Genomic DNA, 25,913 nt, shown 5'->3' on the forward strand with positions numbered 1-25,913 from the left:
CATTGGCTCACAAAACTGAAAGGATTCCAGGCTTCAGGAATGGCTTGATCAGGACTGAGCTCTATTTCTCTGGGATTCTTTTGGCTCTACCCTCCTACATTGGCTTCATCCACAGGCTGGCTTCCTTTATGATGATTATGGTGCCAAAAGTGGTTGTTACGATTCCAGGCCTCATGTCCCCACCTGGAAAAACAGCTCAGTGTACGAACCATCTTTCCCTTACCAGCTATTGTAGGAGGCAGTAAGAAAAGGAATGATCTGACAGAACGTTAACATGAGTGGAGGTCCACAGGGAGCCCACCTAAGAAAGGAGTGAATGAAAGCATAAGAGTATGTGGATCCTCCAGGCATGCACCACAGAAACATGATTCCAGATAAATAAAGACAAGATCCCGAAGGATCTAAAGACATGATACAGAGTATTGGCAGACGCTGTGAGTATAAGATTTCTCTAACAGCCCAGGCTTGGCTCCCTTCCCAGGTGGTTTAAAGTGGAATCACAGTGTTGTCTCTCCACCTAAGAACTGCTAGCAGATACGCAGCCAGAATGCCACAGACACAGTGCAACTCTCTAAAGAAGAAATGTGCAGGGAACTGATCGCTGCAGCCCACTCACGTAACACACATAAGGTAAATGCAATCACAAAGGGAAGAGTGGCAGGAAGGGGGACGATTCAGAAGAACTGCAAATGACAAAACTGGATCCCGGCCAGCGCGACCTGGTGAGTGACTGCTCTGATTATAGAGCAGACATTCCAGCCACCCTTTGAGGCAGAGCCAGAACCCACAGTGGGCTCTCTGGGCAGCAGGCACACTCAGGTGAACTGTCTTCCTTTGGATGCTGTAGGGAAAGCAGTCCCCGTCACATGTCAGACGTTGAGTTGCAGTCCCCCACAAAGGCCAGCTGTCACCCCTGCAGCCTCATCTTTTAAAAGTCACCCACTAGGATGGCAGTATCTGTGTCAGCAGAAGACCACCTTCCAGGGTACGGAGGCCACGGGAGCACCTCCTCTACCCCGAGCCCCCACCCCTCCAGACCGCTCCCACCACCAAAGCCATCTCTGCCCCAGTACATGACAAGGCAGACCACATGGAGAATCTTTTATTGCCTTAAAACATCTGACATTAACAAGTAGAAAATACTAATTATGTTTTTTAAATAAATCAATGGTTTCAGTAAACATTTTGTTGATACATTTTAAGGGGCTGAAGAGTAAACACTTTCTCCTTATCAAAAAGTAAGGCGCTATCACTCTCCACCTCCCCTCCACCCCTACCTCAGTCCTCCCACCAGAAGTGTGAACTTCTTTTATTATGTACAGAATATCTGTATACACACACACACACACACACACACACACACACACACACACACACACCTGGCTCCCCTCGGGCAGTGGCTCAAGCACCCCAGCACCGCTGCCACACATGCTGCTCCAGTGTGCTGAGGCCAGGGCAGCATAGGGGTCATGATCACGGAACTCAACGCACAGGAGAAATGACCAAGACGTCTTATTTTTGGAAATACTACCCAAGCCCGCGAGTAGAGCCAGACAGCAGGCAAAGCAGGAGAGGTCAGCTAGGGCTGGTTGAAGAGGAATCTTTAAATTCAGAACATCTGAGAAAAAATTATTGCTATTAAAGAAGGGGGTGAGGGGAGAGGTGGGGATGCAAATACTGTCCCCATCAGAGATGGAATGCACTTATCTAACCCAGCAGACCTGAGTCCCGTTCAGTGGCCACCTTCTGCCCCTTTCATCTCTCAGAAGCGTTTTGGAGTTCGCAGGGGGGAAGGTATCCAGGTTGGTTTTCACTAACAGGTACAGGCAGTTGGCTGGGCTTGCCCTCCCTCTGGAGAACACGTGGGCAGCGTCCAGATGACAGCAGCAGAGGTGACAGTGACACACACACAAGGCCCTAGGCCAGGACATCTTTTGTAGAAAAGAACCTTTCCATTCCCAAATCGTTTAGGGACCAGAGTCCCCAAATTCGTAAGCACCCTCACATCCCGAGAAGGTCAGCTCTCTGAAACCGGCTTCTCCTTCACAGCCACAGCAAAGTTTCTGTCAAGTTTACTGATGTTTGGTTTGATCAGCTCTTGGGAAAGAGGGTTTGGAGACAGACGCCAACGTGAGCCGGGAGAACCTGGTCCCAGAGTCCTGAGGGGTTTGTCCTGATGGTGTTTTCTCTCCCACAGAACGTTAGCGGTCAGTCTGGTGGCCCAAGAATGACCCTCGTCCAGAGCAGCTGCTGCTCCTTAGAACTGGGCTCCTGAGGGTCTGAAGACACTAGGAAAAGTTAACCTCTGGAATAAGCTTTCTTTCCGTGATAATTTGCAGGCTCTCTCCCGAGGGATGGGGTGGAGGGAAGGCAAGGCAGCCGGCCAGGACTGACTCCAGGATTCCCTCTGCCCCTGCCCACCAGCTCCCAGACCTACGTGGGGGAGGGGTGGGGGAGGGGTGGGGGAGGGGCGGGGGAGGGGTGGGGGAGGGGCGGGGAGCCGATCGGCACGTGGTGAAAAGTGCAGTCTCCCCCACGCAGACGACACCAGCTCTGCGGTGGGTTCCAGGCGGAGGCACTGCCGTCCAAGCCACAGCGATGCCCCCTGGTTCCCTCCAAAAGCTGCTCCGGTGAAGCCCGCGGTGCTGGGAGGGAGAGCTGTGCTGGCTGAAGAGGTGGGCGTGGTCCGTGTTCCCTGAGTCTCACCACCGTTCTCTCTCAGAAGTGCTCCTCCAATACACCAGTGGGGGCTTTGCTGGTTTTGCTCTCGTCCTCCTCCGGGGGTTTCTACAAGGCAAACAAGTGGGCAGCCCTTGAGGTGAAGAGGCAGGGACTCCATCCAGACCGGAGCATCTGCCTGCCAGGGAGTCTGTAATCCGCAGGGAAAACCAGAGTCTCAGGCACTCAGCACCCCTGACAGCGAACAAAGGGAACAGGAACAGAAGCTCCGGCCCGGCCACAAGTGTGCTCCTCAGACACACACACCATCACGACAGAATCAAAGGAAGCACAAGAAGGCAGCTTTCTGTGACACCGCAGCCACCACGGGCCACCTCACTGCGAGTGCCACTGAGTTCTGCTCACCCTTCTCCCGCTTCTGACAGCCTCAGCCCACCTGGACGGACCCCCAGGCGGCTGTGCAAAGGGCCAGGTCTGCACCTCCCTCAGGACTGCTGACCACCCCCGGTCGGGGGCAGCCCCAGGATGAGGAATACTGTGACCATGTGGGTGGAACAGCTGCAGCAGAGAACTGTTATAAAGGCAGGACGCTTAATGGCATATATCAGCTGAAAATAATGTATATATAATTTCCGCATAGAAAAAGAGACTTTGGGTCAGTTTGTCTTCAGTTTTCTTGGGGGCGGATGGCACAGGATTAGAAGACCTTCTGGGTCACACTTGTTAACTGGGTGGGATTTATATATGGAGATTATTCTGTGAGGCCCCTAGGTGCCAGCGGCCAACTTGGGCATTTGTCTGCCGTTTTAGGAACACTTTGCTTCTTCCATCAGGGGCTCATCCAGTTCCCAACAAGGCCTCGCGCACAGGCCCCACCCCACACAGCCCCCACCATCGAGGCTGGAGGAGCACATCCAGGACACGTCAGCTGGACAAATGGCGCTCCCTCTCCAAGGACACTCTCAGGGCAACCTGTGGCAGAGATAACAGCAGTAGATCCAGCTTCCTGTTCTCCATCCTGCTAAGGTTTTGGCACCAGCTCGGCCTCAGCCCTGAGAAGCCCTCACTCAGGCAGCCAGCAGCCAGCTTCAGCCACACAGGCTGTCTCCTCTCTCTGAAACACTCATGCACACACTCCCGCCTCTTCCAGAGCCATCACCTTGAAATCACAATCAAACAGGGCTTAGTGCCTCTGTGGCCAAGAACTAATAACTGGAAGAAGAATGGAAACCCAAATGCAGACTGTTGCTATGAAGGTCAGTCATGACCCCCCAGCCAGAAGTTCTGGCTCTTTCTACCAAAATGACACACTTCACTGATTAGAAAGAGCAGCTCTGAAAGAGAAAAACAAATACCATATGCTAACACATATATGTGGAACCTAAAAAAAAACCTAGGGGCAGGACAGGAATAAAGACACAGACGTAGAGAATGGACTTGAGAACACGGGGAGGGGAAGGGTAAGCTGGGACAAAGAGAGTGGCATGGACATATATACACTACCAAATGTAAAACAGATAGCTAGTGGGAAGCAGCTGCATAGCACAGGGAGATCAGCTCGGTGCTTTGTGACCACCTAGAGGGGTGGGATAGGGAGGGTGGGAGGGAGACGCAAGAGGGAGGAGATATGGGAATATATGTATATGTATAACTGATTCACTTTGTTATAAAGCAGAAACTAGCACACCATTGTAAAGCAATTACACTCCAATAAAGATGCAAAAACAAAAAAAAGAAAGAGCGGATCTGGCCAGACGCGCTGCCTGCCCTGCGTTCACCTGGAGCTGAGAGTGAATCCCTGTGACAGTTCGCAGGTCCCACTTACACCCACCACCTCGGGGTGTCAAATGACAGCCGTTACAGGGATGCCCTCTGACAGCCCTGCTTCCCTGGGCATTAGCCCAGCATGACTCTGGACACCCCCCCATCCCACCAGGCTCCCCCAGATGCAAGGGAGGTGCGGAGACACACAGTGAGTATCCAGGACACCGAAAGCTGAGCACCAGCACCGGACTGGCCTCCTGGTCCTACTCGGTGCTATTTCCCACAGTCCATTCAGATGAGCCAACACCTCCATCCTGGATTAACAAACCTGGTCCTAGTGGACAAGGATCTGGCTGCAAAATAGTGAAATATGGGAACAACCTAAATAGCAAACGAGAGGAAATGGAAATGTATATACGTAGATGTGGGGTTTGGGGGTGCAATGGTGTAGAAAGGTTGCCAGGCTCTAGTAAGGAAACAATCAGGGTAGAAAACCCAATGTGCACAAGCATATTCATAGAAAGTACACTGGGAAATGACGCAATGTTACTAGGGTATCTCTTGGCGCTAGGACTATAGGTGACCTTTACTTTCTTCTGTTTGCCTTTATCTGCCCAGGGAAATACAGATTATAAAGTAAACATAGCAAAATCACATATCACTTGACACAAGGCGTCACATTCCAAATTGAAACCTTTTCACGAGAAACCTATCCTGTTATCACGGGCACCTTTTCCCAGGCTCAGGATATATTCGCCAAAGTGTCCCGAATCACATGTTTCCTCATCCACGGCACAGGGGCAAACCCATCTCCACAGTGGTGATGCCACAGTTCTCACAGGCTCCTGAGAATAACACTCCTGTCTCAGGCTTTCCCTGTGTCCCCACTGAATGTCCAGTCCCAGCCGCCTCCCTCCACCTGCTCCCTGCTGCTACCTGCCAACCCCAGAGTGTGAGATCAGAGGACAAACAGTAAGGAACTAAAGATTAGCATCCATCTGCCAACACGTATTCTTAAAGCGCTAAATGTACCTCTTTCAGATGACATTTTTGCAAAGGTTTTTAGAAACCTTAGAAAATTGGCAAAGGTTTTTAAAAATGATAAATACTCAGTGTTGGCCTCATACACTGCGAGAGCAGTGAGCATTGGTAGCATTGACAGTACCTTTCTAGAGGACAGTCTGGCAATACCCATCAAAGCTTAAAAATGGGCATGACCACTGATCCATTTCTTGGGGAAATACTGTGCTTAAGAACGTGTCCAAAGTTTCAGCTCCAGGACATTAATCACAGTATCATTTATAACAACAATCAGAAACAACCTTAGTGTTCCCGGACAGGAAAACTGTTAAACAAATCATGTTTATCCATGTGCGGTCATTAGAACACTGTGCAGTCATTAAAAGTATGTTGTAAGAGACTAATGACCTGATAAAGCACTCGCAACAAGTAAAAAGGCACATAGAACAAGATTCCACTTTTGTTTAAAAAATACGAACATATATCTATATGTATAGATCATACGTGGACACAGACATGCATAAGAAAATGTAGAAAAACAGCATCTCATCTCTAGCTGACGCTATTACAGGATGACTTTTAAATTTTGTACACCTTTCTGTATTTTTTTACAGAATATGTATTACCTCTGTAATAAGTTTTGGGTGTTTTGTTCTGTTTTTGAAGAAAACCCTACTACGCTCTTTGAGCTGAAATTCCTTTCATCCTGGCTCAGATTTGACACTTAACACTTTGGTTAAAATACTTCCCAGCCAATTAGAGCTATGGGAAACACTTTTCTGTTCTAGATCAAACTGCTGGTCCTCTCTCCTTCCATGACCATCAACTCCTGCTTCCTGACTTGTCCTCTTAGAGCCCTGATGGCAACCCATTGGCCCCGGTCCCACTATCCCCATGGCACTGCCTGGGGGGCTGTCAACATGCCTAGAGGGCCACTGTCTCGAGGCCACCACCACCATGACCGAATGGGGGGGCCCCAGGTGGTTACCCTTCCTCTCCAGTCACCAACCCCAGGCTGAAAGGAGATGACCCAGGGCCTGAGGACGTGTATCAGGATCCGGTGGGCGGGGTGGGGGGGCTGCTGCTCAGAAGACTGTGTGACACAGTGAGGAGCTCCGGGGACCAGAGCAGGGAGGCCAGGAGAAGGGAAGGAAGCAGGAGAAGAGCCCAGACAGGGCAGCAGAAAAGCAGGGCTGAGGCAGCTCCCAAGGAAACTCTTTGTCTCTACGTGCGTGATGCTGAGTTGCTCTCACAGCCACCCGTCACTCTGGGAGCACCCCCCACCCCTGCTACTGCAGCCTCAGCAAAGCCGAGACCCGGATCTCAGCCCAGCAGCTCCCCACATACTCACATTCTCAGGAGTTTCCTTGTTTGCCTTCTGCCTCCGGAGATCTGCCCGAATGAATGCTGAGGTCCAGGATTGCAGAAGGAAGGGCAAAAGAGGCAGTTACCAAGCAGAGCAATGGTCACGTTCATCCACGAGAGGGAGCCCTCACTCTCCTAAGGGCCACAGGTATCCCACCTCCTTCAGATATTCCAGGGATCTGAGGTTCAGTCAGCCTTGCTAAGCCTGGGGACCACTGCTGTCCCTGACAGGCAGAAGCCAGTGATGACAGTGCCCTTCACTTATAGACCCCTGATATTTGCAGGGAGTTTGCACACATTGCTCCAATCCTCACAACAATCCCCATTCTACGGATTAGGAAAGTGGGGCTCCCAGAAGCGGGTCCACTTGCCCAAGGTCAAACAGCTATGGAGGTCGGTGTCACAGTCTAGGATTCGAAAAAGGGTCTTTCGGGGCCAAAACCCAAGCTCACTCCAACAAAATATGCTAATGCCTCCCCAAAGACGTCCTAACAAGCCCTCTCATCTGCCCCGCTGCACAGGAATGCCCAACTGTATGATCAATCGAGGCACCGGGTGCCAAACTGCCAACAGCCTAAACCCATGAGCAGTCAGAGCATCATGTTGTCCTGAGGCCCTGACTCACCAGTGAGGACTGCTCCAAGGGTGAGGAACGCACACAGGAAGATGTTCCCAGGCCTGGTTCCATAGTTGTCGATGATCTGGCCCTGGGAGATGGTGAAGATGATCCCGAATACCTGCAAAGGCACAGAGAAGACTGGAAACAAGGGGCCAGCCAACCAGCCCACGGGGGAGCTGAGCCGCCATAACGTAGTGTCTGCACCGGACAAGCCCAGCAGGGAACAAAGAGCCAGGGCTCTGGGGCCACCACGAAATGAGAGGCCTACCTGGGCAGACACGTTGAGGAGGCCAGACGACATGCCTTCTGATTCTGGGTATGTCAGCTCCACAGCAAACTCAAATCCCAGCGGGAGGTAGCCAGTCATAAAGAAGCTGAAGCCCAGATCACAGAAACAAGGTGATGGAGAACTTCCGGAACGAGGAGAAAAGGGAGCCTACCTCCTGCCCTACAACTCCTTTTCCTAGTCTCTTTCTCCCCATCAAGACATGCCTTGAAAATCAGGCCATCCCCTACGCAGCCATTACACACACACACACACACACACGTACTGCCCACAGAAAAATAAGTGGGAGGTGAAGCTGAGTAGAGACCCCTGTGGAAGAGGTACCCTTTCCTACACTTTCTCATACATCAAGTCTAGAAAATTCCAGCTCTGATCTCTTACACCTGCACCACACTTCCTGCTGCTTTCACATCCGCTATCTCTCTCATTCTTTCCAACAACTCCACAAGGCAGGCCACTCATCTTAAATTACAGATGAAGAAACTGAGTCTCAGAGTGATTAAGGGAGGTGCCTGTGGTCTAATAGATAGTCAACAGCAAAACTGAGATCAGGACCCACACTTTCTGATTCCCAGCCCTGTGTACTTTCTCTGAGCCCATGTTGTCCCAAGCAGGGCTAATAAAGACTCCATATATTTCCTAGCCTCCCGGAGATCTGTGAAGGACACAGTCCATCCCAACAGCATGGATGGACCTGGAAGTCCCAGGTGGGCTTTCAAAGTGTTACAAGTGAACATGACCTCTGGCCACCATTTCCACATTTCAGGAGGTCAGTGAGAAGGCAGCAGAGGGATACCTATTGCTTCCTAGGATGTTGGCAGCTCAGGAACCATGGGTGGAGCGTTCCAGTTAAGCAGGTTAGAGGTGAAACTTACCCCATTGCACCAGCCGTGATGAACACTACCCACAGGTGTCCCAGGTTCAAGGTCAACGTGTAAACCACCATGCCCACCAGAGTCATGATATAGACCACCAAAGTCGTCTCCCTACAAGCAGAGGCAACGAAGTTGAGTCATATCCTGCGGACTTTAACAGGATCTTTCCCTCCCTCTCTCCCTCCCTTCCTTGCATTCCTTCCTTCCTTCCCTCCCTCCTTCCTTCCTCTCTCTCTCCTTCCGTCCCACCTTCTATCTATTGGGCACGTGCTGCGTGCCAAGCCCACTTCTGTGAGCTATTTGCTCTCATAGAATTTTCTGTCCATGAGGTTGATGGACATCGGACCAATGATCACACTGTGGTCAGAGCTACAAAGGGTAAGACCAGGACAGTATGAAGTCATCTTGCGGTACGTGTGTTCTCCTGCAAAACCCTCTCAACAAGATGGCGCTGCACCTGGACTTGTCACGTCCTACCCACAAGCAACAAGGCATAACCCTTGCCTCTCCTCCTCCCCCACTGAAAAAACAAACGGGACACACAACAACTGTGGTCAGGCGACAGTGGCATGCAGATGACCCCAGAAGCCCGTTCTGCTTGTCTGCTTTGGCCCCAGACCCCAGGACAATGCTCGGCAGAGCCGTGGCTGTGAGAGTCTCTGTCATCGTTGAATTCTTCCTGTTGCCACCTGCACACGTCCAGCACCGTTTTTCCTGCTAAATCTGAACTACTCTGCTCCTGACCGTGGCAACTAAGACAGAACATTCTCCAGCCCTGAACTAAGTCCTTGACTCCAAAGCCGAGGTGAGAAAGCTCCGCCCACGCCCAGTTGCATTTCCCCTTGTTGGTCCCTCAGAAGGACCCTCAGCAACATGCTGGTTTCTGTTTCTGGCTCACCCTCCTTGTGCCCCTCCCCACACCTCTCCCCCCATGTTGCCCACTCAGGACTCTGCTGCGGCCCTGACTCCTGCACTGGGACCTGCATCCCTCTCTGTCCTACTGACTGAGGGCAGGGACTCTGCACATCCTTCTGCGCTCTGGCCACGAACGTGGGAACTCAGACTATGAAAGCTCAAAGCCCTCACTCATCTCTGCTGAAGCCAGAAACACAGAGGGGTTGCCAGCAGGTGTGTACTGTGGTTATGTGAAACTAACACTGCATTTACTGGATGCCAGGGAGTCTGCTAAGTGCTTTACACGCGTTTATTATTTCATTCAACCCTTACAAAAGCCATGCAAGAAAAGTATGACTAATTTAAGAAAACTGCAAGCATCTTTTCTAATCACAAAACTATGAGATCAGAAATCAACTACAAAAACTGTCAAAAACACAAACACGCGGAGGCTAAAGTTATCTACTAAACAACCATCAGGTCACCGAAGAAATCAAAGAAGAAATTTTTAAAACACCTGGAGACAAATTAACAAAAAACACAACAATATAAAATATATGGGACACGCTTCCGGGCACCGAGCGAGCGGCGGCGAGGCGGCGTGAGCCGACCCCGCTTCCTTCTCGCCGCCGCCGTTCTCGGGCGGGCGCGCGCGCTCCGCGATGGCCCCGGCCGAGCGGGGATGAGCCCGCCGCCCGCCTGCCCACAGCCCACAGCCCCTCCGGCCCAGCCATGGCGAAGCAGTACGATGTGCTGTTCCAGCTGCTAATGGTCGGGGGCTCTGGGGTAGGCAAGACCTGCCTGCTGCGCGGCTTCACCGACAAAGAGTTCCACTCCTCGCACATCTGCACCATCGGTGCCGACTTTAAGATAAAGACCATAGAGGTAGATGGCATCAAAGTGCGGATACAGATTTGGGACACAGCAGGGCAGGAGAGATAGCAGACCATCACAAAGCAGTACTATCGACGGGCCCAGGGAATATTTTTAGTCTGCGACATTAGCAGTGAGCACTCTTGCCAGCACATCATGAAGTGGGTCAGTGATGTGGATGAGTATGAACCAGAAGGTGTCCAGAAGACCCTTAGAGGGAATAAGGCTGATGAGCAGAAACGGCAGGTGGGAAGCGAGCAAGGGCAGCGGCTGGCCGAAGAGTACGGCATGGACTTCTATGAAGCAAGCGCTGCACCAGCCTCCACATTAAAGAGTCCTTCACGCGCCTGACGGAGCTGGTGCTGCAGGCCCACAGGAAAGAGCTGGAAGGTCTGCGGACAGCCGCCAACGATGAGTTGGCCTTGGCAGAGCTGGAGGAGGATGAGGGCAAACCCGAGGGCCCGGAGAACTCTTCGAAAACCTGCTGGTGCTGAGCATCTTGCGTGGAGCGCCCCCACCCCGCACAGTCCCCTCTCCCCGCAGGAGGGCTGCGGGCACAGAAGGAAAGCCCAAACTGGTGGTCCCCATGCCTGGGGCTGTCCTACCACCCCCCCACACCCCGTCCCCAGCTTCCGCTGCACTTGGCTGCCTGCCCTCCTGCCTCTTGGGGGAACTGAGCTTCAGAGAAGAAAAAAAATGATGAGGGGTGGCAGGGATAAGAAGTAACCTCCATTCTCTACCTGCCCTGCAGCACGTACTCTATTTCTCCCTGCCCCCGGCTCCCGAATGTAAAGATGTGGACCAAGGCCTGAGGGCACTGCAGGGGCAAGGAGAGCCCTGGGGCCAACCACACACTCCAGGAAGGGGAGTGTTTGGAAATGAAGGGCCAGCTCCTATATACCAGGTTAAGAGCCGGGACAGCAGTTTGCAAACCAGGGGGGAATTCAGCAGCAGCAGGGATTCCTGGGCCCCATCGTCCTTTTCTTTTTTTTTTTTTAACATCTTTATTGGAGTATAATTGCTTTACCATGGTGTGTTAGTTTCTGCTTTATAACAAAGTGAATCAGCTATACATATACATATATCCCCATTATCTCTTCCCTCTTGCGTCTCCTCCCTCCCACCCCTCTAGGTTGTCACAAAGCACTGAGCTGATCTCCCTGTGCTATGCGGCTGCTTCCCACTAGCTATCTACCTTACGTTTGGTAGTGTATATGTGTCCATGCCACTCTCTCACTTTGTCCCAGCTTCCCCTTCCCCTTCCCCATGTCCTCAAGTCCATTCTCTAGTAGGTCTGCGTCTTTATTCCCATCCTGCCCCTAGGTTCTTCATGACCATCTTTTTTTTTTTTTTTAGATTCCATATATATGTGTTAGCATACAGTATTTGTTTTTTTCTTTCTGACTTACTTCACTCTGTATGACAGACTCTAGGTCCATCCACCTCACTACAAACAACTCAATTTTGTTTCTTTTTATGGCTGAGTAATATTCCATTGTATATATGTGCCACATCTTCTTTATCCATTCATCTGTCGGTGGACACTTAGGTTGCTTTCATGTCCTGGCTATTGTAAATAGAGCTACAATGGACATAGTGGTACATGAGTCTTTTTGAATTATGGTTTTCTCAGGGTATATGCCCAGTAGTGGGATTGCTGGGTTGGATGGTAGTTCTAGTACAGCTAATCAATGAATTTGGTAAAGTAGCAGGATACAAAATTAATGCACATAAGTCTCTTGCAGACCTATACACTAATGATGAAAAATCTGAAAGAGAAATTAAGGAAACACTCCCACTTACCACAGCACCAAAAAGAATAAAATACCTAGGAATAAACCTACCTAGGGAGACAAAAGACCTGTATGCAGAAAACTGTACGACACTGATGAAAGAAATTAAAGATGATACAAACAGACGGAGAGATATACCATGTTCTTGGATTGGAAGAATCCACATTGTGAAAATGACTATACTACCCAAAGCCATCTACAGATTCAACGCAATCCCTACCAAACTACCACTGGCATTTTTCACAGAACTAGAACAAAAAATTTCACAATTTGTATGGAAACACAAAAGACCCCGAATAGCCAAAGCAATCTTCCATTTCTTATGTAAGAAGGGCACTTCCCCACCGCCCCGGCAGGTGAGAGGTGACAGAACCATGCTGGTGGTCTTTCACCAAGCCCAGCCTTCCGCTCTCAAGGCTTTCCCGAGACCCAGAGTTTGTGGGAGAAGGGCAGGGGACTCACGGGCAGAAAGCAGGCGAGCCCTGGGTAGGAACGCTTGTGCTGTTCCCTTCAGCCTTCAAGACCAAGCGCTCAGCTTGTTCCTCAGCTCCTGAGTCAGAGGCCTGAGGGTTTGCCAACTGCACTGTGGCTACAGGTGGAGGGAAGCGGACTCCCTCCTCCAGGGCCCTTTGTTTCAGGAAGAAGTTTCTTTAACCCCATATGGTCCAAGAGTCGTTTGCAGGAGGCCCTTTAAGGAGGGAACAAGTCAGTTACCAGCCCTAGTAGGGTTCCTCCCCACCTTCCCAAGATGGGAGAAGCCTAGGGAGGAGGATCAGTCTTAAGCTGCGTTGCATGGCTGGCGCTGGAGCGAAAACAAAACTGGGCATCGAACATTCACTAATTAAAGACTAAAATCCAGGACACACACATGTGAAGGATTAAGAGCCCCACTTCCTTACTCCTCTGAAAAAAAGCGTGGGGGATGAAATCACCAAACCTTTTCTTCTGACTCTTATCAAATCAGGAGAGAGCAGGAGAGGGTAGCTCAGGATGAAGGACTGGGGGATGAGTTATCATAGTTGAAGGAAAAGGAAGGCAGGAATAGTTATAAATCGTCAGCTAATGAGAAATGTAAAGAGCTGACTCTTTAGGACGAAGTCACGACCAGAGCTGAGGATGTTTCCTTGAGGACTAACTCCTCAGGTGTTAAAACATGCAGCATCACTCTGGGGTAGGGAGGTCAGCAGTGCCAACCCTCAGTGTGCCCTCAGCCAGGGACTCGAGGGAGTGGAAGTTATACTGGCCATTGGCTCCAACCTGTGGTCAGTGTCAGTGCTTTCCCTGAAGATCTGGCCGAGCACCATTGCCTTTCTCTCCTAGCCCCCTCGGGGAAGAGGGACTATATTTTTACTGTACCCTACGGGTTCTGGAAGGGAACACTTGGGGTTAGGATTCTATGGCCTGAGAAGCCCCATCCATAACGGCCACAGCTGGGGAGAAGTATGGGGCAGAAGAGGGGGTGGGATTTTAGGGTGCAGCTATGCTCATGAGGTACCAGAGTCAGCCTCTCATCCCTAAACTTCTCCAGTCCCGGAGGTAGCCTGGGACCTGGCCTTAGACTGTTGAGCAGGTGCACCTGCCTGTTGACTCCTCACCACCTTTGCACCTGTTGTCTTGAGACTCGGCACAGCCCCAGGCACTCCACCTGCTCCTGAGCCCCACCATCTCCCTGTGAACTTTGTGTGCTGTGTCTTGGGTCCAGGATATGAATTGTGAGCAGGGTTCATCTATTTTAAACACAGATGTTTACAAAATAAAGAATATTTCAAGTCAAAATAATTAATTAATTAATTAATTAAATATATGGGACACAGGAAAAGCAGTTCTAAGAAGCAAGTTTATAGTGACACAAGCCTGTCTCAGGAAACAAACAAAAAAAAATCTCAAATAAACAACGTAATCCAAGGCAATCAGCAGATTCAATGCAATTCCTATCAAAACACTAATGAAATTTTTCACAGAATTAGAACAAATAATTCTAAAATTTGTATGGAAATAAAAAAGACCCCAAATAGCCAAAACAATCTTGAGGAAGTAGAACAAAACTAGAGGTATCAGTTTGCCCAGATTTCAAACTATACTATAAAGCTATAGTAATCAAAACAGTATGGTACTGGCACAAAACAGACACACAGATCAATGGAACTGAATAGCGATTCAAAAATGAACCCACATTTATGTGAGCAATTAACCTACGACAAAGGAGGCAAGAACATACAATGGAGAAAAGACAGACTCTTCAATAAATGGTGTTGGGAAAACTGGATGGCTATACACAAAAGAATCAAACTCAACTACTCTCTCACACCATGCAGAAAAATAAAGTCAAAATGGATTAGACTTAAATTTAATTTAAGACCTGAAACCACAAAAATTCTAGAAGAAAATATAGGCAGTATACTGTTTGACATCAGTCTTAGTAATTTTTTTTTGATATATCTCCTCAGGCAAGGGAAACAGAAGCAAAAAACAAACAAATGGGACTACATCAAACTAAAAAGCTTTTGCACAGCAAAGGAAACTATCAACAAAATTAAAAGGCCAGCTACTGAATGGGAGAAGACATATCTGATAAGGGGTTAATATCCAAGATATACAAAGAACTAATACAACTCAACATCAAAAAACAAACAACCCAATTAAAAAGGGGGCAGAGGATCTGGATAGACATTTTCCCAAAGAAGACATACAGATGGCCAACAAGTACATGAAAAAGGGAACCCTCGTGAACTGCTGGTGGGAATATAAATTGGTGCAGCCACTATGGTAAACAGTACGACGATTCCTCAGAAAAATTTTAAAATAGAACACCCAGATGATCCAGCAGTTTCACTCCTGAGCATTTATCCCAAGAAAATGAAAACACTAATTCAAAAAGATATATGTACTACCCCTATATTCACTGTAGAATTATGTACAATAGCCAAGATATGGGAGCAACCTAAGTGCCCATCAACAGACAAATGGATAAAGAAGATGTGGGTACATATACATATATTTCAGCCATAAAAAAGAATGAAATCTTGCCATTTGCAACGACATGTATGGACCTAGATGATATTGTGCTAAGTGAAATAACTTAGACAGAGAAAGACAAATACTATATAATATCATTTATATGTGGAATCTAAAAAGCAAAACAAATGAACAAACAAAACAGAAACAGAGTTACAGAGAACAAACAGATGGTTGCCAGAGGGGAGGGAATGGGGGAGAGGAAAGAAACAGGTGAGAGAGATCAAGAGGTACAAACTTTCAGTTAGAAAATAAATGAGTCAAAGGAATGAAATGTATGGTGTGGGGAATACAGTCAATAACTATGTAACCTCCTTGTATGGTGACAGATGCAAGTCAGATTTATCTTGGGGATCGTTTTGAAATGTATAGAAACATCAAATCTCTATGTTGTGTATAGGAACTAACATAGTGTAGTAGGTCAATAATACTTCAAACACAAACAAGCATGCAAACTCATAGAAAAAGAGACCAGATTTGTGGTTACCAGAGGTGGGGATAGGGTAGGGGGAGGGAGAATTGGACGAAAGCAGTCAAAATGTACAGACTTCCAGTTATAAGATAAGTAAGTACTAGGGATGTAATGTACAATACGATAAATATAATGAACACTGCTGTATGTTATACACGCAAGTTGCTGAGATTAAATCCTAAGGGTCCTCATTATGAAAATTTTTTCTATTTCTTTAATTTCGTATCTATATATGATGATGGATGTTCACTAAACTTATCGCGACAATCATTTCATGCTGTATGTGAATCAAATCATTATGCTGTATACCTCAAACTTATACAATGCTGTATGTCAATTATATCTCAACAAAACTGGTAGGAAAAAAAGAGATGTATGACTCTCCCTAATATGACACATGAGGAAACTGAGCTCAGACCAGTCAAGTTACTTGTCCAAAGTCACCTGCCCAGGAAGTGCACAGCTAAGATTCGAATCCAGAGGTGGGATTTGAAACCTGTGCTCCCTCTACTCCCACACACAGGAATACTAACACAGGATGGGGCTGCATCTGTGGGAAAGACCAACAGCCTCTGAAGGACGCCCTTCCCTCCTGGGTCCTCAAAGCAGCTGCTAAGGGCAGAGGAGCTTCATCCCTCCTCCCCCTGCTCCCCACATCCAGTCCCTCCCCCTCTGCAGAACCCAACTCCATGGACACCCATCTCCCTCACTGACCCCACAAGCTCATCTTTCCCATATTCGTTTACATATAGCTTCTTCTTAAACCACTAGCCTGTCTACAAAACTGTAGTCTCAGCCAGAGATAAAGGGACCTGACCATCCAATTTCCAGCCTCCAAACCAAACAGGACAAATCTGGGAGGCTCAGGGAAAAGGGAACTGGCACCAAAGTGACCAGATGACAGAGCTCTCTTGCCCTTTCTCTGCCTACGTAGTAGAGCAGGGAGAAGACTGTCCCATGCTGACTGCAGGATGCAGACATCGTGTGACACTAGGAACTGGTGGCAGCAGGATTCTGCAGTGTCCTCCCCAGCCCTTTCACTGTATTTTCACCATATTTTCTAGTTCACCTGAATCATCTGGCTGCCCACATCCCCGCCCAGGCAACATTCCAATCTCTCCCTTCTCCTGCCACACAGCAAGCCCAGAAAAGGGGACGCTGCTGTATCCTGGTTCGGGAGTGGCGTCCTCACTACCCAAAGCAAACAACTGACATATGGCAAAGACAAGGCAGCAGCCCAGCTTCACCAGCAGTAATTAAGCCCAACTGGGCTCCTCGTCGTGTCCAGCCAGGCAGCCACATCCCCAGGGTTGGCCTTTGACAAAGGCAGACAGAGAGAGCCCTGGTCTGACCAGAGCCTCACAGAAGCGGATCTGTGTGGCAGAGAACAGGCCTGCCACTGTCTGTTGCCTCCAGACACTGGGAACTTTGGAGGCTTTGACAAAGCAGCCCAGAATGTTGATCTGCCCCAGAGCAGGACAACCCTGGCCTGGCAGCTGCCCTACTGGCCAGCACTAATTGAGTGCCCAGTGCATGCGGAGCACAGGAAAGACACAAGTTGGGCCTCTGTTTCCAGAGCATTTTCCCCAAGGCTGGCTACTGAATTGAGGCATCCGGGTTGATTTTTTTTTTTTTTTAACATCTTTATTGGCGTATAATCGCTTTACAATCGTGTGCTAGTTTCTGCTTTATAACAAAGTGAATCAGTTATACATATACATATGTTCCCATATCTCTTCCCTCTTGCATCTCTCTCCCTCCCAACCTCCCTATCCCACCCCTCTAGGTGGTCACAAACCACCGAGCTGATCTCCCTGTGCTATGCGGCTGCTTCCCACTAGCTATCTATTTTACGTTTGGTAGTGTATATATGTCCATGCCACTCTCTCACTTTGTCACAGCTTACCCTTCCCCCTCCCCATATCCTCAGGTCCATTCTCTAGTAGGTCTGTGTCTTTATTCCCGTCTTACCCCTAGGTTCTTCATGACCTTTTTTTTTTTCCTTAGATTCCATATATATGTGTTAGCATACGGTACTTGTTTTTCTCTTTCTGACTTACTTCACTCTGTATGACTGACTCTAGGTCCATCCACCTCACTACAAATATCTAAATTTCGTCTCTTTTTATGGCTGAGTAATATTCCATTGTATATATGTGCCATATCTTCTTTATCCATTCATCTGTCGATGGACACTTAGGTTGCTTCCATGTCCTGGCTATTGTAAATAGAGCTGCAATGAACATTTTGGTACATGACTGTTTTTGAATTATGGTTTTCTCAGGGTGTATGCCCAGTAGTGGGATTGCTGGGTCGTATGGTAGTTCTATTTTTAGTTTTTTTTATAAACGCAGATTCCCCTACTGAATTGGCATCCATGAGGGTAGGGCCCAGGAATCTGTATTTTAGTAAGCGTCCTGGATTAGCCTGACATCCACTAAAATCTTCGTGGCTCTTAGGAATGCACTGGGCAATCAGGACTAAAGCATGTCGTAATACTTACCAATGAAGTGGAAGCAATTGCAAGATGACACACTGTAAATTGTTGGAAGCACAGAGCACCTTGGTTAACCCCATGCGGTCCACGAGGGAGCTATGGGAACAGGGCAGAGGAACCACCTCCTCGTCCCCACTCCGTGGAGTTTCCACAAACTGTCCGACTGTTGATGCTTTTCCACATTTATTTTCTCCTTCCTCTGCTTCTTCCGCAAGCTACTTGGGGGATGGAACTCTGACAGGCCTCATGTCCCCTATCTCTAATCTTCCTATGATCCCCACAGGGCAGGCATTGCTTCCCTCATTTTATAAATGGGGAAACTGAGGCTCAGAGAAGATATATTTGAACTCCCCGCTTGACCACTCAGACCCCCAGCTGCCACACCCACATCTTTGGAGCCATGTTGCTAATGAATATGTCATTTCAAGACAGGGGTCCCCGATTCAGTCCAAGAGGAAGAGTCACTTACTTGTAGGTTTTGGTCCTATCCAGCCAGAGGCCTGAGATCATAGCCCCAAGCATTCCTGCAATGACGATGGTCAGGCCGATTCTTCCAGCATTCAGTTCTTCGCCCTGGGGAAACCACAGCCCCAGTGACTGCTCAGTGATGGGACAAGATATCTGACAGGGCGCAGTCAGCAGAAGGCAAAGGGGCAAAGGCAAGTAACTCCGGCTTCATTAGACCCAATTCTCAGAAAGTATCAGGACAAAATGGCCTGTAAGAAGCTGCCAGTGGAGAGAGAATCCTAGAATAATTGCTCCTCCCAACATAATATAACCCTGGATGTGTGTGCATGATACTGGATGCTGGGGTGAACCAAATTCTGTCCTTAGAAACCACTTTTAGATGGATTTTTAAAAATGTAATCCTTATAGCAAACCTTTACCATTATTCCCATTTCATAGATGGAAAAACTGAATTATGTATATCGAAACATTCCATACTTAGGTTTTTTCAGTTATCACTGTTGAAGAGATAGGAAGATAATAATTATATATTTTTGAGCGTTTATTCAAAGCCAGACACCATGCTGATGATTTTATATCATCATCTCATTTAATTCTCCTAATTCCCCACCAGAAGGTTAATCAATATTCTCCATTTTACAGATGAAGACACTGAGGCACAGTGAAAATAACCTACTAGCCCAAGGTCATGAGGCCTTTATTAAGAGCAGAGGCAGGATTTGAACTCAGACCTGTCAACCTCCAACACTGGAACGCTCAGCCACAGTGGCTCACCCCTCCCACAAGCGTGAGAGCCTTAACCTTTCAAAAGAGGGCTGGACCCGGGATCCCGACTCCTGGTTACTCAATGTTCCATTCCCAGTATCCAGCCCTCGCTGGTTCTGGAAACATTTAAAACATGCTTTCTGCTGGGTAAATAAAACGTTAAAATTAAACCTTGCCCACATTTCACAACTTAATTTATTTCATATGTGATTCTACTGTATATATGTTTACCTACTGTGTTGCCAGGCACCATGCTATGCGTTTTACATATATAAACCTTATTATTTACTTTCTAACCCTAAAATCAATCTTTCAGTAAGTAATTAGGCTTCCTTTACAGAAAAGAGAATGAGAGCTCAAAGACACTAACCAGCTTATTACACAGCTGAGGGCCACCGGAGCTGGGGCTGAGACCCAGGGCTGCCTCCCTCCAAATCTCAGGAGCACACACCGTACCACGCTGCCACCCCAGCTCCTGCCCAGACAGACTAGAAACCTCCTTCTCTCAGGGCCCAGCAAGCTGAGGGAACACCCTTACCGGGTAGTGCAAGATCACCATGCGATTCAGCAGAGTGGACAAGGCATAAAAAGCACCAGCATTCAGACCTGAAGGAGGGAGGGAGAAACACAGCATTAGGGTCATTCTCCTGTTGGGGTCATTGCTGGCTTCTCCCCACAGTGGTGAGGGAGGTCAGAAATCCTCATCCTTGTTGCCACTGGAGGTAATGTTTCAAAGAAGAAATACTCCAAAACAACCAAAGCTAACCATTTGAACCTCTTCTTAGCCACACACCACTGCCCTCTCATCCCTTTATCCCTGTCCTGGAAACACAGGCTCCAGAAAGTATTACTCCCAGGTCAGAGCCATCTACATTCCTCTTAAGCGCTGACCTGACCTAAGGGGCCAGCAGAAGTACTGGACCCCTTCCACCTCCTCCTGATGACCTGTCCCCCCTCACCAGCATGCTCCAGACCTCTGACCCCTGACAACACTCCCTCTGCAGGTAGATTCTCACCTCTTTCCACATCCCTCCAACTTTTTTCTCAGATTCAACATCACACAAAATCTTATATTCAAAACCATAAAAGACCCTAAAGAGCATTTAGTTGACTCTCCTAATTTATCGATTCATCCAAGAAACAAATGGAGCACCTAGCATATACTGTAAGAATCTGTGTCCTTAGAAGATGAGGTTGTTTGTCAAAAGCCGTACAGTGACTTAGTGACTAAGATGAGACTGAAACTGATCCAGAGGAGAAGGGCCTTCTGCCTTCCCTTCATAATGATGGTGGTGATGGTGGCGATGTTGGTGGTGATGGTGCTGGTGGTAGTGGTGCTGGTGGTGGTGGTGATGGTGCTGGTGGTAGTGGTGCTGGTGGTGATGATGGTGCTGGTGGTAGTGGTGATGGTGGTGATGATGGTGATGGTGGTAGTGGTGATGGTGGTGATGATGGTGATGGTGGTGATGATGGTAGTGATGGTGGTAGTGGTGATGGTGGTAGTGATGGTGGTAGTGGTGATGGTGGTGGTGATGGTGCTGGTGGTAGTGGTGATGGTGGTGATGATGGTGATGGTGGTAGTGGTGATGGTGGTGATGATGGTAGTGATGGTGGTAGTGGTGATGATGGTGATGGTGGTAGTGGTGATGGTGGTGATGATGGTAGTGATGGTGGTAGTGGTGATGATGGTGATGGTGGTAGTGGTGATGGTGGTGGTGATGGTGCTGGTGGTAGTGGTGATGGTGGTGATGATGGTGATGGTGGTAGTGGTGATGGTGGTGATGATGGTAGTGATGGTGGTAGTGGTGATGATGGTGATGGTGGTAGTGGTGATGGTGGTGATGATGGTAGTGATGGTGGTGGTGGTGGTGGTGGTGGTGATGGTGCTGGTGGTAGTGGTGATGGTGGTGATGATGGTAGTGATGGTGGTAGTGGTGCTGGTGGTGGTGATGGTGCTGGTGGTAGTGGTGATGGTGGTGATGATGGTGCTGGTGGTAGTGGTGATGGTGGTGATGATGGTGATGGTGGTAGTGGTGATGGTGGTGATGATGGTAGTGATGGTGGTAGTGGTGATGATGGTGATGGTGGTAGTGGTGATGGTGGTGATGATGGTAGTGATGGTGGTGGTGGTGGTGATGGTGATGGTGGTAGTGGTGATGGTGGTGATGATGGTAGTGATGGTGGTGGTGGTGATGGTGCTGGTGGTAGTGGTGATGGTAGTGGTGATGGTGGTGATGATGGTAGTGATGGTGGTAGTGGTGCTGGTGGTGGTGATGGTGCTGGTGGTAGTGGTGATGGTGGTGGTGATGGTGCTGGTGGTAGTGGTGATGGTGGTGATGATGGTGATGGTGGTAGTGGTGATGGTGGTGATGATGGTAGTGATGGTGGTAGTGGTGATGATGGTGATGGTGGTAGTGGTGATGGTGGTGATGATGGTAGTGATGGTGGTGGTGGTGGTGGTGGTGGTGATGGTGCTGGTGGTAGTGGTGATGGTGGTGATGATGGTAGTGATGGTGGTAGTGGTGCTGGTGGTGGTGATGGTGCTGGTGGTAGTGGTGATGGTGGTGATGATGGTGATGGTGGTGATGGTGGTAGTGGTGATGGTGGTAGTGATGGTGGTAGTGGTGATGGTGGTGGTGATGGTGCTGGTGGTAGTGGTGATGGTGGTGATGATGGTGATGGTGGTAGTGGTGATGGTGGTGATGATGGTAGTGATGGTGGTAGTGGTGATGATGGTGATGGTGGTAGTGGTGATGGTGGTGATGATGGTAGTGATGGTGGTAGTGGTGATGGTGGTAGTGATGGTGGTAGTGGTGATGGTGGTGGTGATGGTGCTGGTGGTAGTGGTGATGGTGGTGATGATGGTAGTGATGGTGGTAGTGGTGATGATGGTGATGGTGGTAGTGGTGATGGTGGTGATGATGGTAGTGATGGTGGTAGTGGTGATGATGGTGATGGTGGTAGTGGTGATGGTGGTGATGATGGTAGTGATGCTGGTAGTGGTGATGATGGTGATGGTGGTAGTGGTGATGGTGGTGATGATGGTAGTGATGGTGGTAGTGGTGATGATGGTGATGGTGGTAGTGGTGATGGTGGTGATGATGGTAGTGATGCTGGTAGTGGTGGTGGTGGTGGTGACGGCAGTAGCATACACTCATGCACTAGGCACCTTACAATCTAAACACCTTACGATCCTCATAACAATCCTAGGAAGTACCTAATATTCTCATTCCCATTTTGCAGGTAAGAAAAATGCACACAGATTTTTTTTTTTTTTTTTTTTTTTCCCCCCCCCCGGTACGCGGGCCTCTCACTGTTGTGGCCTCTCCCGTTGCGGAGTACAGGCTCCGGACGCACAGGCTCAGCGGCCATGGCTCACGGGCTCAGCCGCTCCGCGGCATGTGGGATCTTCCCGGACCAGGGCACGAACCCGTGTCCCCTGCCTCGGCAGGCGGACTCTCAACTACTGCGCCACCAGGGAAGCCCCAAGAAAAATGCACACAGATTTTAAAAACAAATACAGAGGTCACTCTGGAAGGCCCACCAGGAGTCTTTTTAATTTTAACTAATTTTGAGGCTCACACAACTACCACTGGCACACCTGGCATTAGGTCCACTTAGCAGCATGTAAGAGAGGACACAGTTCATAGACAGGGCAGCCGCAGGAGCTCCTCTTCACTGGAGCCAGTCCACAGAACCCCAGTCCATAGAGCCATTCAGAAGCTATTCTCTTTTGCCCCCGAGGTGACAGTTCAGTGCAGAGAAAGGTGGGCATGGCACCCAACCCTGGCTTAACCCCTCCCAGGAGCCACTATTGCTGACTCATCCACAGGCATAGCTACCAGGATCTCCATAAAGGACAGGCCAGTGGAAAGGGTCACTGTGCTCAGAGAAGCACAAAGAATGGTTTCCCAACAGGGGTAAGAAGATCACCCAGTCCACCTGCAGTCATTTATATCACAATAGGTCTTTCTTATCAGAAGCAATGTTGCCTAAATGCAGTTGACTTACTCCCTTTGTCAGGCTCCCAGCGGAATGAGATACAAAGTTAAGTGAAGGTCAAATTCTCCTGCAAAATGGGGAAGGGAGTTTGGTTTGCCCTTCCCACCATCACACGGGTAGTAAGAGGCAGGGTTCGATTCAAACCCAGACTATGGACTCCAGGTCCTCCATCTTAAACCGTTGATTTCATATCCTTACAGATTTGATCCTCAGTGATTTCCCCAGCTCAGGTTACTGGCAATTTCGTGCCCCAGCCTCTCCCAGCAGGTCACCTCAGGGATGCAACAAGGTTGAGCTCAATGCCACCTGCTGAGGGGCACAGGGCCAACAGTCAGTCGGCAAACCCAGAAGTGTGACCAGATGTGACTGCAACTGCCACACTCATGGTCAGGAGGACTCTGAGACTCTCGGCAACTTCTCACCCAACAAGCATACCGGCCGCACCTTCATACCACACATCCAGCCACTTGGAAATTCCATTCCTGGGTCAAGAGAGCCCACAAGGAGTCACATTCCTGAACTGCGGGCGGGTGTGGGGAAGAAGCGTGCAGGGAGGAGGATGAACTCAGCCCCCTTCCTGCCCCTCAGCCCAACAGGGCCAGGGGCCAGGGCATACACGAGGCCAAGCTCAGCTTGTGCCCACCTGGAATGAACAAGGAGGGCAGAATCCTCAGGAAACTGCGAAATTATCCAGGAGGACTGGGCGAAAAAACACCCCACGTCAAACACCAGCACTTTCCTGACCCTGAAAAATGTGGAGAGAAACAGTCCTGATCAGGCTAACCCAGGCTATTGAGGCTGAGCAGCTCTGAGGCTTAAAGGTTTAGAGAAATCACTTCCAGATCAGCCTCCCTGGCAGCTTGTTAGAAATGCAAATCCTGACCCCACCCAGACCTCCTGCTGTAGACACTGGGAGTGGGGCTCCTCAGGCAATGTGTTTGAACAAGCCCTCCAGGTAATTCTGATAAGGCTCAAAGTTTGAGACCTACTGGCTCTGCTAGACTAGTTTGGTTTACCAATCACCATCCCCTGCTCCCAGCCAGACAGGAGACAGAATCAGGGCTAAGGTAGGGAGGATGTGGAGGGGGCAGGGGTTCATCCTGGAAGGCTACCATTCTTTCCAATTCTTTCTACAGTCCAACCTTAAAGGAATTAGAAATTCTGACTCTCTCTCTTGAATCTAGATGTCCCTCCCATATTGCCAAAGGTTGCCAGACACAGTTAAATGGCACAAGTCCACTCCACTGCCCAAACCAAAGGGTCCAGTGTCCACACTGAAGGGCAGGAATGACATGTGTGCTCTGCCCTGTGCATAAGTACCTCTTACAGGAATGCAGGTGACTGTGTTATATTCGGGTGTGATTATCCCCAACAAGGGAAGCCTGCCAGGTGAGGAAATGTGATGGCCCCTGAAAGGCCTGGTCACCCCTGATATCAGCCACCTGGGAGAAGTGCAGGTCACTGAGGGGGTGAGCTTTAGGAAGGCACAAGGGACTGACTTGTCATCACTCTGAGTTTCTCTCCTGTGTCAAGACTAAGTTTTTTCAAAGGGTGGTGGTATTTAGAAACCACTGGCATTAGAAAGCCTCAGAGTCTAAAAATGCAGATTCCTGGGCCGCACCCTGGACCAACTCAATCTGATTCCCCTGGATTGGGGCTAGGAATCCGCATTCTAACAACAACACAACAAAAGCCCTTGGCATTTCTTAAACTTGGGGATAAATGGCCTTGGGCATAGGAAGATCACAGACCAGGCCCAGGCCCTCAGAGGCTGGGGTTAACATGGAGGCAGCTGGGATGGGAAGGGGCTTCAGGAGAATCACCCATAGCACACCTACTCTAGAGGTTCTCAACCCTGCTGCGAACCAGAATCTCCAGGAATGCTTGTGAAAAGCAGATTCCCAGGCCCGGACCAGACTATCTGAATTTGACTTTCCAGAAGAGAGGCAGGAATCGAGGCACACACCACCCAGCACCCCAGGGGACTCTATCATCAGGCCAGCGTGGGAAACGCTGATCCCAGATCCCATCTCTGGGTTCTGGTTACTCTGTGTTCATTTCCCTTTTGTCCTTCCTGAACTTGTAGAAAACCCTCTTTTTAAAGGGCCAGCCTGACCTCGGCAAAAGCTCCAGGGAATCCCAGAAGGACCTTACACCCACCCTGAAGCCAGCATCTTGAAGGGGAACAAAGCCCCTGCCCAGGCCCAGGTCGGGCGGTGTAAAGCCCTTGAGAGCCCCAAGGAAAGGTGTCCTCAGGACACATGTTGAGGCTCTGAATTCAGACGCCCAACACTGCACAGATTCTTCAGAAGCAGAGCTGGAGGCAAGGCTGGGGGATGACAGGGAAGAGCAATCCCTTGGAGGACACTGTCCAGAAGAGGAGCCTTTCACCAGTCTGTTTGCCAGGGCAGTCGTGAGCCATCAATGCAAAGACGTTAGGGAAGCCATGTGAAAGCAAGGCCTGGAGATCCGAGGGGGAGCCAAAGAAAGGTTCTTACTTCACCCCACCCCACGCCCACGGCTGAC

At 49.2% G+C, this 25,913-nt stretch overlaps 1 protein-coding gene and 1 pseudogene across 1 annotated transcript in view; one reads left to right on the forward strand and one right to left on the reverse strand.

Annotated features, from left to right (window-relative positions):
* Nucleotides 1-1,072: 1,072 nt before the first annotated feature.
* FLVCR2 (FLVCR choline and putative heme transporter 2) overlaps nt 1,073-25,913 on the reverse strand; it is a 63,831-nt gene continuing 38,990 nt past the window's right edge. Inside the window, exons 4-10 of the mRNA XM_060004162.1 lie at nt 19,924-19,991; nt 18,622-18,725; nt 8,609-8,719; nt 7,716-7,821; nt 7,454-7,565; nt 6,815-6,870; nt 1,073-2,787 (exon numbers count right to left, since the gene is read on the reverse strand). Of these exons, the coding sequence (XP_059860145.1) occupies nt 2,719-2,787; nt 6,815-6,870; nt 7,454-7,565; nt 7,716-7,821; nt 8,609-8,719; nt 18,622-18,725; nt 19,924-19,991 (626 nt within the window). The 3' untranslated portion in view covers nt 1,073-2,718. The remainder of the gene's footprint in view (nt 2,788-6,814; nt 6,871-7,453; nt 7,566-7,715; nt 7,822-8,608; nt 8,720-18,621; nt 18,726-19,923; nt 19,992-25,913) is intronic.
* LOC132419484 (ras-related protein Rab-15 pseudogene) lies at nt 9,543-10,869 on the forward strand (annotated as a pseudogene).

This window comes from Delphinus delphis, chromosome 2, assembly GCF_949987515.2.
Source record: "Delphinus delphis chromosome 2, mDelDel1.2, whole genome shotgun sequence".
NCBI classification, from domain to species: domain Eukaryota; kingdom Metazoa; phylum Chordata; class Mammalia; order Artiodactyla; family Delphinidae; genus Delphinus; species Delphinus delphis.